General features: G+C 48.1%; 1 protein-coding gene across 2 annotated transcripts; it reads left to right on the top strand.

Moving 5' to 3' along the window:
- The first annotated feature begins 2,153 nt into the window (after positions 1–2,153).
- GPX7 (glutathione peroxidase 7) lies at positions 2,154–8,998 on the top strand. 2 transcript variants are annotated; one of them, XM_035251469.3, is made up of 4 exons: positions 2,154–2,330; positions 6,825–7,086; positions 7,714–7,813; positions 8,391–8,998. In XM_035251469.3, the coding sequence occupies exons 1-3, from the start codon at positions 2,193–2,195 to the stop codon at positions 7,773–7,775; spliced, it is 462 nt and encodes a 153-aa protein (XP_035107360.2). In that variant the 5' UTR covers positions 2,154–2,192; the 3' UTR covers positions 7,776–7,813; positions 8,391–8,998. The 2 variants fall into 2 exon arrangements, with proteins under 2 accessions (XP_035107360.2, XP_002750881.2); XM_002750835.7 differs by lacking the exon at positions 7,714–7,813.
- The last annotated feature ends 5,154 nt before the right edge of the window (positions 8,999–14,152 follow it).

The raw sequence follows: 14,152 nt of genomic DNA, 5'->3' as shown, positions 1-14,152 counted from the left end.
TTTATGTCTTGGTTTAAAGACCACAATCTTCACTGTGGCCTGCTAGGCTCTGTGTGATCTCATTCCTCTCTGCCTCTCCACCTTCCCCTCTCATCCTTTGTCCTCTCTGTTCCAACCAAACGAGCCTTCTTTGTTACTCAGTGCACCATGTTCCTCTCCCCTTCAGAAACTTTGCACTTGTACTTTGCTTCGTCCTGGCCAATTTCTACTCATTCTTCAGAGCTCCCTTTTTCTGGAAAGCCCTTCTTGGCCCTCCAGGTTAGGTTGGGTGGTACTAACCACAATAGTAATTTTAGAGCTATTTATAAATTATTTAATTCCTGTGTCTCCCTGAATAGGGACTATGCCCGTCCTGTTCATCCCTGCATTAAGAGACACCTAAAATAAAACTTGGCATAGAACAGGTGGTCAAGAAGTGTTTGTTGAATGACCACAAGAGTGCTTAGCCCTTACCACATTACATGAAATCTGCAGTTTACCTAGTTTCTCTCATATCAGCCTGTGAGATTCTGGAAAACTAGTACAGGATCCAGCCCCATGCTTGACACTGCACGGGCTCAGCAGGGGTGTTCTGAGCAGGGGAGATATGTGCTGCCCAGATCCCCCATCACTGAGGACTTAGGACAGGCACTGGCTACCATGAGTGCTGTCAGCACAAAAAATGTTTCTCCATAGACAGGGCCATCTTGGCCCTTGTCTCACCCCTTGCAGGTAGCCCCACATCCAAAGACTGGTAAAGGCAGGGTATAAAGACCTGACCATTGGCCAGGCGGTGTCTCACGCCTGTAATCCCAGCACTTTGGGAGGCCAAGGAGGGTAGATCACAAGGTCAGGAGATCAAGACCATCCTGGCCAACATGGTAAAACCCTATCTCTACTAAAAATACAAAAATTAGCTGGGCTTGGTGGTGAGCACCTGTAATCCCAGCTACTCAGGAGGCTGAGGCAGGAGAATCGCTTGAACCCGGGGAGGCAGAGCTTGTAGCAAGCCGAGATTGTGCCACTGCACTCCAGCCTGGCCACAGAGCAAGACTCTGTCTCAAAAAGAACCACAGCTGGGCATGGTGGCTCACACCTGTACCCAGCACTTTGGGAGGCCAAGGCGGGCAAATCACGAGGTCAAGAGATCGAGACCATCCCGGCCAACATAGTGAAACCGTGTCTCCACTAAAATACGAAAACTAGCTGGACGTGGTGGCGCGCACCTGTAGTCCCAGCTACTCGGGAGGCTGAGGCAGGAGAATTGCTTGAACCCGGGAGGTGGATGTTGCAGTGAGCCGAGATCACACCGCTGCACTCCAGCCTGGCGCCTGGCAACAAAGCAAGACTCTGTCTTAAAAAAACAAACAAACAAACAAAAACAAACACCAAAAAACAAAAACAAATAAACAAAAAAGACTTGACCATCTTAGCTCAACTGATGGACCACTCTAGCCCCAGAGTCCCTGTAGCGTCAGCTAAGACTGTCTTGGGGCCTGCATGGAGCTCACTACTTTCCCCTTTTGCCACTCCTGTTCCCTCCCTTCCTTCCCATGTGCATTCCCATGCGTATTGCCCCCTCATCAACATCCTACACTCCAATCTCCATCTCAGAACCTGCTTCCTGAGGACCTAACCTTCAACAGGCCTTCAGTCCTCTCTTCCCCTTCTCTCAGCCATCATTTTCAGGGAACATTCATTCATTCACCTGAAGTTTGGAGGCACCATTCAACTGTTAAAGTGTTTCGTATCCGTTTTTCTATTACTTCTATCCTATACTGATTAGGTGGATCAGGAAGGGAGATTAGCCCCACTAAACGTGGAGAAATTGAGGCCGGACTGATGGCGTGACCAGACCAGCCTAAGGCCGCTGCACGAATGAAAAGCTGAGCTCTCAGACAGATTTTTGTCTCCCTGTCCCTGCCAAGTCTCTGCATCCTGGGACAAGAGGGAGGCTCACTGAAACGAACTCTGGTCTCAGGGGACAGAATCCTGAAACCCTGGCTCTGAGGTCCGGTACAGGAGGGCGCTGCCCCAGGACAGACGGGGAAACTGAGGCCCAGAGCCAATCATCCACCGCCTGCGGAGAACGAGAAGGAGGTGCGTCCTGCCTCGCGGGCCGAGCGGCGCCGTTGCTGCCTCCTCCCACCCCTCGCGCAGGGTCTGCCCGCCCCGTCTTAGCCCTCGCGACGTCGCCACCCCGGGAGCGAGCCATGGTGGTGGTGGCGACGGTGGCGGCGTGGCTGCTCCTGTGGGCCGCGGCCTGCGCGCAGCGGGAGCAAGACTTCTACGACTTCAAGGCGGTCAACATCCGGGGCAAACTGGTGTCGCTGGAGAAGTACCGCGGCTCGGTGAGTGCGCGGGGTCTGGCGGCGTCGCGCGGCCCAGCCTCACCCTGGTGGGGCCTGCGGGGCGTGGAGGGGGGGGGGTTACAGCCCGGACCCCTGAGCCGGGTGGCTCCGAGGCCGCCCCGGCCGCGCGGCCGCCAGACCCCGGCCCCCGCCCCACTCAGCTGTGACCCCCGGCACGGCGCTCCCATCCCGCGCCCGGCCCGCCCCGCGGCTACGTGGCACGGCCCTGGCGCGGAGGAACCCGAAACGCTCGCAGTCCTAGCCCACTTCGCTACGGGCACTTTTGGGCAGCGGAGTCCACACCTTCGCCGGGAGGCCGGGTACCACTGCCCAGCCTTTGCCACTCACGGGTGGAAAAAGTAACTGTAGCATCTTACGGCCTTGCTCTCTGCCGTCCCCACTTTCCGCATCTGGAACGGGGAGTGGCTGATTCGGAGTCCGGTGAGGAACACTGTGGAGATGGATGTGCAGGGCAGAAGGAGTCATTTCAAATGCACGGAGACCTCAGGCGGATCATCCTTGGGAGAGGGCACAAAGGCCAGGAGAGGGCACAAAGGCCCGGAGAGGGCAGGCATTCGCAGGAGGTCACACTACACCAGAAAGACGGAGCCTGGAAGAGAACTCCACCGCCACTGCCCTCCATCCGGAGTCCTCTCCAGGCCAAGTCCTTACTTAGATGGCAGCTGAGAGGGAGAGATTGAAGAGTCATCTAGGCTAATTGACCCCTCCTTACCAAGAGGGAATCTAAGTTCAGAGAGGATTTCGGAGAGGAAGGGTGTCTGGGTTGAGTCTTTGAACACAAGTGGATTTTACCCAGACTAATAAGCAAACAGCAAGAAGGGTGGGGAGTGGTGAGGCCAGGAGTTTCAGCTGTTGTGCTTGAAAGAGTCTAAAGCTGGAGGCTAAGAGTGGCGGAAGATGAGGCTGAAAAGGTTAGCAAGGGACCAGGCAGGACCTTGAACGCTACACTGAGAGGCCTGCATGTCACATTATGTGCAGTGAAGAACTCCCAGAGTGGGCCTCCTCAGGATGGACCTGGGGACTCGGGTGAGATGGCTGGGGAGTTGCACTCTAATGAACAGGTGGGCCAGCATCCAGTTTTGGATGAACCACACAAAAATGGATGTCAGCATTCTCCTGGGAGCAACACCATCTTTAGTGAAGGCAGTACTATATAAACCTTGAAATTTTCGATTATGCTGGGAGTGCTGGGGGCAGTAATCCCTGTCCTGACTGTCCCCCACAGTGTCATGAGTTTCAAATAAGCTAACAGTGTAGGTACACTTAGTAAACTGTAGAGTGCTTTGCATCTGTGTTTGGTGGATCCCAGCAGGAACCTCATTCAGAACTCAGGGAAAAGAACCAAGAACAGAGCCAGTTTCAATTCAGGCCTCCCATTCTCTCTAGGGAAACTCACCAGAGAGCCCCAGGTAGTCAAGCAGAGCACCTACTGTATACTAAGCAGATACTAGGCCAGGCCCTGGGGATACATTGGTGAATAAAACAGATACATTTCCACTTTAATGGAGCTTACATGGGGTCAGGAGAAGAGACAATAAATAAGAACTGAGAAATGCACAAGGTAATTCCCAGTGGTAATAAGGGTTAAGACAAAAATAGAACAAGGTCACACAGCTAGTAAGAGAATTAGAATATGAACCCAGACAGTCCAGCTCCAGCGTCTATGCCCTTAGTTGCCAAGTTCAGCGGTAAACCAGGGAACCGTAAATCCAGAGAAGCTGTAACTGGTGCTGAGTTAACCCAAGCTAGGCCTGCTGCTAGGGCAATATGCTCCTTCCTTCACTGGCAGACATTTCCTGGCTCCTACTATATGTCTGACACTGGGTCCAGATTTAGTGACATAGCCATGGGCAAGATTGACATGGTTGATGCCTTCAGGCTAATTGAGACCATAGTCATTTAGATCAGTATGGATGAATGAGTGACCATTTCGGAATGTGTGGGGTTATGCATGTACTGGTAGGCCTAAGTGTAGAGAGAGTGTGTGTGTGTGTGTGTGTGTGTGTGTGTTTGTGAATAGTTTGTTTCTTCTGTGTACAAATTTGAGTCTGTCTGTGCTTGTATATGTATATATGAAAATTAACTGTGTGTACTTGGGTGATTCTGTCTGTGTTTTGGATTCTAAGGACCAAGATTTTTGGTTTCAGGGATGGACCTAGAAGCCAGATTTTCCCCCGTCTAAAGATATGGGCAGATATGCAAGGTGTGAGTTAAAAATAAGCAAGCTTTGGCCAGGCATGGTGGCTCACACCTGTAATCCCAGCATTTTGGGAGGCCGAGGCAGGCAGATCACAAGGTCAGGAGTTTGAGATCAGCCTGGCCAACATGGTGAACACCCGTCTCTACTAAAAATATACAAAAATTAGCCAGGCATGGTGGCATGTGCACCTGTAATCCCAGCTACTCAGGAGGCCAAGGCAGGAGAGGCAGAGGTTGCAGTGAGCCAAGATCGCGCCACTGTACTCCAGCCTGGGTGACAGAGCAAGACTCCATCTCAAAAAATAAAAGCAAGCTTTAATTTTCTCATTGCCCAGGGATCCAGCAGGGGGGAAAAAGGAAGGAAAAAAAGAAGGAAGAGACTTATGAGTCCTAGTTTCTCACCATTCCAGGCAGAGTATGGTGTATGCTGACCTCAGACTGAGGAGGTTGTTCTAATTGCCAGTGGCCCCAGGCCCATGCCTGATCCTTTCTCACCTGGCGGAGGTAGGGTGCCAATGTACAGCTCAGTGGTTCAGTCATCTAGCCCAGTGGTTCTCAGCTAGGGGTGATTTTTCCCTTTAGGGCACAATTGGCAATGCCTGGAGACATTTTTGATTGTCAAGACTAGGCATCTGGGCCGGGCACGGTGGCTCAAGCCTGTAATCCCAGCACTTTGGGAGGCCAAGGCGGGTGGATCACGAGGCCGAGAGATTGAGACCAACCTGGTCAACATGGTGAAACCCCGTCTCTACTAAAAATACAAAAAATTAGCTGGGCATGGTGGCGCATGCCTGTAATCCCAGCTACTCAGGAGGCTGAGGCAGGAGAATTGCCTGAACCCAGGAGGCAGAGGTTGTGGTGAGCCGAGATAGTGCCATTGCACTCCAGCCTGGGTAACGAGCAAAACTCGGTCTCAAAAAAAAAAAAAAAAAAAGACTAGGCCTCTAGTGGGTAGAGGCTAGGGGTGCTGCCAAACATCTGACAATGAATAAATAGGACATCCCCCGAACAACAAAGAATTACCTGACCCAAATGTCAGTAGTGGTTTGGATGAGAAAGGAAGATAGGACTAGGCTGCCCGGCACAGGGGAAGGTTTAAAATCCTTTAATAATATATAGCAAGAAGCTGAAAACATAGCATCGGAGCCAAAATTCTAATTGCAGTATTATAATCAAGTTCCATTAGCCAGCTTTATATTTATTGCCTAAAGGCTTTAATAAATTTAGGAATTAGTCTAGTGATCAAAGAAAGTGGTAGGCTAGACATGGTGGTTCATAACTGTAATCCTAGTACTTTGGGAGGCTGAATTGATAGGATTGCCTGAGGGCAAGAGTTTGAGTCCAGCCTGGGCAACATGGAGAGACCTGTCTCTACCAAAAGTAAAAATTTAAAAATTAGCCAGGTGTGATGCACGTGCCTGTAGTCCTAGCTATTTGGGAGGATGAGGCGGGAGGATCACTTTAGCTCAGGAGCTTGAGACTGCAAACTGTTGGGGGGATGTCCTGTTATGATCATGCCATTGCTCCAGCTAGAGACCTTGTCTCAAAAAAACAAAAAAAGTGGTATTGATTCACTGGAGAGGAAGGGGACAAAAAGGGATTGCCCTGGGGTTTCAAGGGTTCTTTTCTCAAGAAAACCTGTCTATGTTCCCATGCAGGTGTTTGTGTTTATGTGCACACTTACTCATTCAGCTGACACTGAAAACTTTTCCATATGCCAGGCCCAGAGATGAAGTGGACATAGCTCCTTCCCTCCATAGGGTCACATTCTAGAAGGGAGACTGACACATATATAGGCAACCACAATGCTAAGTGGCGAGTGCTAGCTGACTGAGCCAAAAATTGAGCCCAGGTCTGCCTTTGTAACCCCTCTTATCAGCTCTCAGCATGTATTCACCAGTATATGTGCCTCTATCTGTGGATGTGCTGTGCGTGGGGGGGTGTATGTGTGGTGTTTGCTCATATATGTTTGTATTGTGGCGCATGTGCGTACCTATTTATGTGTATTATTATCGGTGAACATACGTTCACAGATGTTCCTGTATGTGTGCATACATTTGTAAGCCCCTGAATGTTTGATTTCATATGTGCCTGTCTGTGTATGTGTGAGAGCACTGGACACACATTTACATATGTGTACACTGTGTTCTTGTATGTGTGAGGCAGTATTAACTGTTGAGGGAGTCACATATGTGGATGTGTCAGGGCACGTACAGGTTCATGCCTCTTCACTGGGTTGTCTGGGCTCTGTTTTGTTTTGTTTCTGTCATACAGGTGTCTCTGGTGGTGAATGTGGCCAGCGAGTGCGGCTTCACAGATCAGCACTACCGAGCCCTGCAGCAGCTGCAGCGGGACCTGGGTCCCCACCACTTCAACGTGCTTGCCTTCCCCTGCAACCAGTTTGGCCAACAGGAGCCTGACAGCAACAAGGAGATTGAGAGCTTTGCCCGCCGTACCTACAGTGTCTCATTTCCCATGTTTAGCAAGATTGCAGTCACTGGTACTGGTGCCCACCCTGCCTTCAAGTACCTGGCCCGTGAGTCCTGGTCTCTTCATCCCCTCACACCTCCCTCAGCTGGCTGAGGCCATGGCTCCTTGGGCAGCAGAAGCCACCGGCTGGCTGGGTGACCTGGGGCCCCTTCCCCTTCCTGACCCTCTCAGGTGGACTGATGCTTTACTCCAGCACTAATCTTTGAGGAAAGTGAAGGCAGGTACAAGCTGAGGGGTATTCCTGCCTAAGAATATCTCTATACCTGCTGCCTCTCACTTCTCCCTCAGAAGGGATCCTGTTTGTTTTCACATTCAGGGGCTCCTAAAAGGAGACATTTGAGTCACTGTGAATTAGATGAGTTTATGGACTTCTGATGGAGAAACCAAGGCATAGACAGAGGATGCCACTTGCCTGGAGAAAGCTGACCAAGATGGCGGACAGGCATCTCCACCCTTGGTCAGCGGTGGAGTCTTAGGCCATGGAGGGAGACCTTCTGAGCTAAAATACCAGATCTTAATATTTGAGAAATAGATCCCTTCTCCAGCTGCAGAAGCCTCAGAGCCATAGAATGGGGTCATGGGCTAAGCTTGTCGTTATGACCCTGTTTCTTCCCTCAGGCCTTCTCTTCCTTTGGAGGCCCTATTTTTGCCTTTTCTCACTCCATGCTTCCAGCGGCCTTTGTATCCCTTACCACCACCCCACCCTGCAACCCATTCACCTGGAGGAGTAAATGAGAAGCAACAGTGCAGCAAACAAAAGGTCCCTTACAGAGGCAGGTTTGCATTTTGCTCTGTGGGTCAGTCCTAATGTTTGTTTTCTTCTCTGTGTTCTTTTATTAGTTCCTTCCCAGTTCGCGCAGTTATAGATCAAACCTGGACTTGCTTTTAGAAGCACCTGGGGAGCTCTTAAAAATGCACAAGCCTGAGACCTACTGAAGTAGGGTCCAAGAATCTTATTTTAAGCACTCCCCTGCCCCCCAGTGATTCTGATGCAACCAGTCCACAGACTCACATTTGGAAACCATTAAAACTGAATTAGAGAATAGGGTGTAGACTATTCAGTAGTTGGAGGTCATTAATAAAGGAGGATTTGATACCACTTTATCAGACACATCACAGAATCCTAAAGCAGTCATTCTCAATCTTGGCCCATATTGGAATCTCCCAGAGATCTTTTGAAAAATGCTGATGCCTGAGCCTCATCTGCAGAGATTCTGGTTGGAGTGGTCTGCAGTGTGGACTGGGCATCAGGATTAGCTGCCACTAGGGAAAGATGGACACTGAGAGTGAAGTTCCAGGAGAGGGTACACAGGCTAGCACACTTTGCTTTCCTTCTTCCTTTTTCTCTAGAGACTTCTGGGAAGGAGCCCACCTGGAACTTCTGGAAATACCTTGTATCCCCAGATGGAAAGGTAGTAGGGGCTTGGGACCCAACCGTGTCAGTGGAGGAGATCAGACCCCAGATCACAGCACTTGTGAGGAAGCTCATCCTACGGAAGCGAGAAGACTTATAGCCACTGCGTCTCCTCCTCTACCACCTCATCCCGCCCACCTGTGCGGGGCTGACCAATGCAAACTCAAATGGTGCTTCAAAGGGAGAGACCCAGTGACTCTCTCCTTCTTCACTCTTATGCCACTGGTCCCATCATTCCTGTGGGGGAAAAATTCTAGTATTTTGATTATTTGAATCTTACAGCAGCAAATAGGAACTCCTGGCCAATGAGAACTCTTGACCAGTGAATCACCAGCCAGTAAGAACCTCTTGCCAATGAAAATGTGTGGCAAATAGAAGTACATCAAGCAATAATCTCCCACTCAAGGCCTCCGTTTACTTGGACCAATTCTTACCTCACAGGGCTGTTGTGAGGATTAGGGTAAAATATCTGTGAAAGTGCCTAGGCAGTGCCAGCCAAATAGGAGTCATTCAATAAACATTTTTTTGCATATAAACCAAAAAATAACTTGTTATCAATAAACACTTGCATCCAACATGAATTTCCAGCCAATGAGAATCCAGGCCAAGGTTTAGTTGTTGTTTCCTCTGTATTATTTTCTTCATTACAAAAGAAATGCAAGTTCATTGTAAAAATCCAAACGATACCTCATGATATAAAATAAAAATGAAAGTATTCTCCTCATTTCCCACAGTTTTGCTCCCTAGAGGTACACAGTGTTAGCAGTTTGGCACACAGGCTGCCAGGCATTTGGTTTTTTTCAATCAAGCCAATCATTATTGTCCAATAAGAATTCACTGAGTGGCCAGGCACAGTGGCTTACTCCTGTAATCCTATCACTTTGGGAGGCCAAGGTGGGCAGATCACCTGAGGTCAAGAGTTAGAGACCAGCCTGATCAATGTGGTGAAACTTCATCTCTACAAAAATATAAAAATTAGCCAGGCATAATGGTGGTTGCCTGTAATCCCAGCTACTTAGGAGGCTGAGGCAAGAGAATAGCTTGAACTCAGGAGGTGGAGATTGCAGTGAGCTGAGATCATGCCACTGTACTCAAGCCTGGGCAGCAGAGAGAGACTCTGTCTCAAAAAAAAAAAATCCACTGAGTAATCCACTAGCCAAAAGTACACCTCAATAACAAATAGGCAAAGGAGATGAATAAATTATTCACAGAAGAATATAGATGGATAATAAGAATATGAAGAGATGTCTAGCCTCATTCAAGTTCAAAAGATTTTTTTTAATGATAATACCCCTGGTTGACAGAGATGTGAGGAAATAGGCATTCACATAAACTGGGACAATAAACTGGAACAAGTGTTTGGAGGGTGATTTGCCAATACGTTTTAAAACAAAATGTTCATACCTTTTGATTTGTTTTTTGTTTTAAGATAGAGTCACACCCTGTGGCCCAGGCTAAAGAAGAGTGGCTTGATCATAGCTCACTGCAACCTCAGCCTCCCGAGTAGCTAGGACTACAGGCACACGCCACCATGCAGTATAGTGGGACCCCACCTCTACAAAAAAAAAAAGAGAAATAGCTGGGCATGGCAGTGCGTGCCTGTAGTCCCAGCTATCAGGAGGCTGAGGTGAGAGAATTGCTAGAGCCTGGGAGGTCAAGGCTGCAGTGAACCGTAATCATGCCACTGCACTCAGTCTGGATGACAGAGGAGACCTTGTCTCAAAAAAAAAAAAAAAAGTCTGTTGGTAAATTATGGTACAAAGCAAAATTATAAACTAATATTAAAATGAATGAATTGGGCCAGGCACAGTGGCTTACACCTGTAATCCCAGCACTTTGAGAGGCTAACGTTGATGGATCATGAAGTCAGGAGTTTGAGACCAGCCTGGCCAACATGGTGAAACCCTGTCTCTACTAAAGATACAAAAAATTAGCTGGGTGTGGTGGCATGCCTGTAATCCCAGCTACTCGGGAGGCTGAGGCAGGAGAATCACTTGAACCCAGGAGGCGGAGGTTGCAATGAGCCAAAATCACACCACTGCACTCCAGCCTGAGTGACAGGGAGAGACTCCATCTCAAAAAAAAGAATGAATTAAGTCTCTATAAGCTACCATAGAAAGTTGTGCAAAAGTGAAAAAAGGATAAGTTGTAAAATAGAATGAACATATGCACATACCCAGAAAAGACAGTATGAACAGGTGTAATGTTTTTATTAAAAATTTACCATGTTGCTGGGTTTGGTGGTTTCTGCCTGTAATCCCAGCACTTTGGGAGGCAGAGGCAGGAGGATTGCTTGAGCCCAGGAGTTCAAGACCAGTCTGGGCAACATGGAAAGACCCTGTCTCTGCACACACACACACACACAAAATTAAAAATTATCCAGGCATGATCACTCACACCTGTAGTCCCAGCTACTCAGGAGGCTGAGGCAGGAGGATTGTCTGAGCCCAGGAGGTTGAGGCTTCAGTAAGCTATGTTTGCCCCACTGCACTCCAGCCTGATCAATGAGAGTGAGATCCTGTCCCAAATTTTTAAAACATTTACAATGTTAAGTAGGAGGGAAAGAGAGAGGGAAAAATATAGACCAAACTCTTAGTGGTGGTTGTCTATGAGGGGCTGAGGTGGGGTAACAGGAGTCATTTTCATTAAGTTTCTGTAATGTTTTAATTTTGTATGTCAAATCCTATTTTGCCTTTATATAAATATGAAAAGAGGCTGCTAAAAATTGGGGTGCAGCCTGGGAAACATAGTGAGACTTCATCTCTACAAAAAATCCCCAAATTAGCCAGGTGTGGTGGTGCACACCTGTAGTCCCAGCTACTCAGGAGGCTGAGTCAGGAGAGTCACCTGAGCCTGGGAGTTTGAGGCTACAGTGAGCTATGATCGTGCCACTGCACTCCAACTTAAGCAACAGAGTAAGATACTGTCTTTAAAAAAATGGGCAGAGTCACTGGTAGATAATTCATTAGCCAATGAAAATTTCAGGTCTACTTTATCCAAGGTCACTCTTTCAGAAGTCTGGAGACTCAGATTCAAGTCCTGGTTGTGCCCCTGACTCACAGCAAATTCTTCCTTCTCTGCTGTCCTCCGTTTTCTCACTGGACAATGAAAGGGTTGAACTATGCTTAGGATTTTCACAGTCTCCCTTCATGGTGCTTCTCAAAAGCTAACCAGAATAAAGTGAAGGCTGTTCATGGGGTGACCACAGCCCCTCCCATGGTGACCTCTCAGCTGCCCTTATACACCCTCCTCTAAGCTGCAGCTCTGAATGTGCTCATGTGCACACCCACATTGAAGCCCAGCCCTAGACACGTTCACATTGGACATCTGGGAATCACTGTCTCCTGCAGCTACCTCCCTCCCTCTGTACCCACTGTCTCCACCACCGGTAGGTCTTGCCTCACTGTGCTCACCAAGGCCATCACTTAGTGCTTTATCTCTAAAACCAATGAACGTCTCTCACCTTGTCCTCCTTGAGCTCTCAGCCGAATGGGATACTGCAGACTCTGCTCTTCTCCCTGGCACATGCTAGTCCCTTGGTCTTCTTGCCTCTGCTCTTAGTTCCCCCCCATCTCTCAGTATCAATGTCTTTCCCTTCTCTACCCACCCCTTCCCTGCTAGTCTTCCGTGGAGTTCTAGTCTGACCTAATTTCTCATCCCATATACCCTTCCATAGCCAGCTCACTTTTCCCCATGGTTTTGACCACCATCTACACCCTGATGACACCCAAATCTCTATATCCATGCAGGACTCCCATCTGCCTGCCTCCTGAGGATTTCTATAGATACCTCAATTCAACATGGACTAAATTCAACAAGACTAAATTCACCCTCATCTTTCCCTGAAACATCTGCTCTTCCACCCCACCTTGGCAGCCCCTGGAGCCTTCTCTTTCAAACACCACGTAATTATCACACTCTATTCCTATCCTTTAAGCAACTGCCCTCCCTTCCCTCTCCTGAGCACAATGCTAGGCCCTTAATAGATGAAATGAAATTATGTCATACACATTTGGAGCACCAACTCCATGCCTGCTCCTGCCTAGCCCCTGTTTGGAAACCAAAGATGGTTTCCAGAAATTTCCCCAGAAATTTAGAGTCCAGCCAAGAACTTTATACGCTCCCAATGAGCCCTGCAGTCCTATGGACTTTATCAGCTTTCTGCTGTTCTCAAGCCCCCTCTAACATATGCAAGAGTCCCCTAGGAAAAAGTTACTTTAAATCCTTATCAACAGTCACCTTAGTCATTGGTTAACCAGTATCTGCTAAGATCTTGCTTTTAAATTAATCCTTTGGTTATCAAATAACACTTGAGTAGTTATTATTTGTCTACCAACACCTTAATTCTAACACCTTATTTACAAGCCAAATACTTTATTTTATTAGGCATATCGTAGGACTTAGTAGTTTAACAGTATTTGCTATGCCTTAGTTATTAATCAAATTTCCCTCCCTCCCTCCCTCCCTCCCTTCCTTCTTTTACTTACTTAATTTCTTTCTTTTTTCTTTTTCTTCTTTTTTTTTTTTTTTTTTTTTTTTTTTTTTGGTTTTTGCTTTGAAACAAGGTCTTACTGTCTCACACAGGCTGGAGAGCAGTGGTGCAATCACAGTTCACTGCAGCCTTGACCTCCTAGCTCAGGCAATCCTCCCACCTCAGACTTCCGAGTAGCTGGGACCACATGTGCGCACCACCATGTCTGGCTAATTTTTGTATTTTTTTGTAGAGATGGGTTTTCACCATGTTGCCCAGGCTGGTTTTGAACTCCTGGGCTCAAGCGATCTGCCCACCTTGGCCTCCTAAAGTGCTAGCATTACAGGTGTGAGCCACCATGCCCTGCCTTAATCAATATTTTTGTTACCTGATCCCTTAGCTTTCTTCTGAGTTTAGAGTATATTAGCAAGTCAGAAACCACCAGTTAGGACTTTGGGGAGGCTGTCATTTCTGGATATGGAATAATACAGGCCTTTGTCTTTGGCTGAGCTCTCCTCTTACCCCAAAACGATTCTCTTTCAACATCAACCAGCCCCAGGTTCTGAGAGAAAAGGAGGTCCAATTCTAATTACTTATTTCGTTCTCTGAGCCAGGCTGGAGGAGACTTCCTAGAATGTTGTGACTGGAAGGGACTTTCATTCATCAACAAATATTTCTAAATCACTGCATAGCTGTCAAGTTCTCCCAAAGTTCTAACAATACATCAGCAAACAAAAATCTCCGCCTCCCAGGTTTAGGCAATTCTCATGCCTCAGCCTCCCAAGTAGCTGGAACCACAGGTGCACACCACCATGCCCAGCTAACTTGTTTCCGTTTTTGTTTGAGATGGCGTTTCACTCTTGTTGCCCAGGCTGGGGCACCATGACGCTATCTCACCTCCCAGTTCAAGCGATTCTGTTGCCTCAGCCTCTCAAGTAGCTGAGATTATAGGCATGCACCACCACTCCTGGCTGATTTTGTATTTTTAGCAGAGATGGGGTTTCACGATGTTGGGCAGCCTGGTCTTGAACTCCTGACCTCAGGTGATCTGCCCGCCTCGGCCTCCCAAAGTGCTGGGATTATAGGTGTGAGCCACTGTACCTGGCCCAACTTTTTTGTATTTTCAGTAGAGATGAGGTTTTGCCATGTCAGCCAGATTACTCTCAAACTCTTGGCCTCAACGGATCCTCCTGCTTCAGCCTCTCAAAGTGTTGGGATCATAGGCTT

This window comes from Callithrix jacchus, chromosome 7 (genome assembly GCF_049354715.1).
Source record: "Callithrix jacchus isolate 240 chromosome 7, calJac240_pri, whole genome shotgun sequence".
In the NCBI taxonomy this organism is placed as follows: domain Eukaryota; kingdom Metazoa; phylum Chordata; class Mammalia; order Primates; family Cebidae; genus Callithrix; species Callithrix jacchus.
The sequence above is the reverse complement of the archived record's forward strand: the minus strand, read 5'-3'. Positions and strand labels throughout refer to the sequence as shown.

What these genes read in the sequence shown, in the direction of transcription:
- GPX7 (XM_002750835.7), top strand. Translation starts at nt 2,193, where the DNA reads ATGGTGGTGGTGGCGACGGTGGCGGCGTGGCTGCTCCTGTGGGCCGCG. An exon ending in TGGAGAAGTACCGCGGCTCG is followed by an intron (nt 2,331 to 6,824) that starts GTGAGTGCGCGG and finishes TCTGTCATACAG; the next exon opens with GTGTCTCTGGTGGTGAATGT. An exon ending in TGCCTTCAAGTACCTGGCCC is followed by an intron (nt 7,087 to 8,390) that starts GTGAGTCCTGGT and finishes CTTTTTCTCTAG; the next exon opens with AGACTTCTGGGAAGGAGCCC.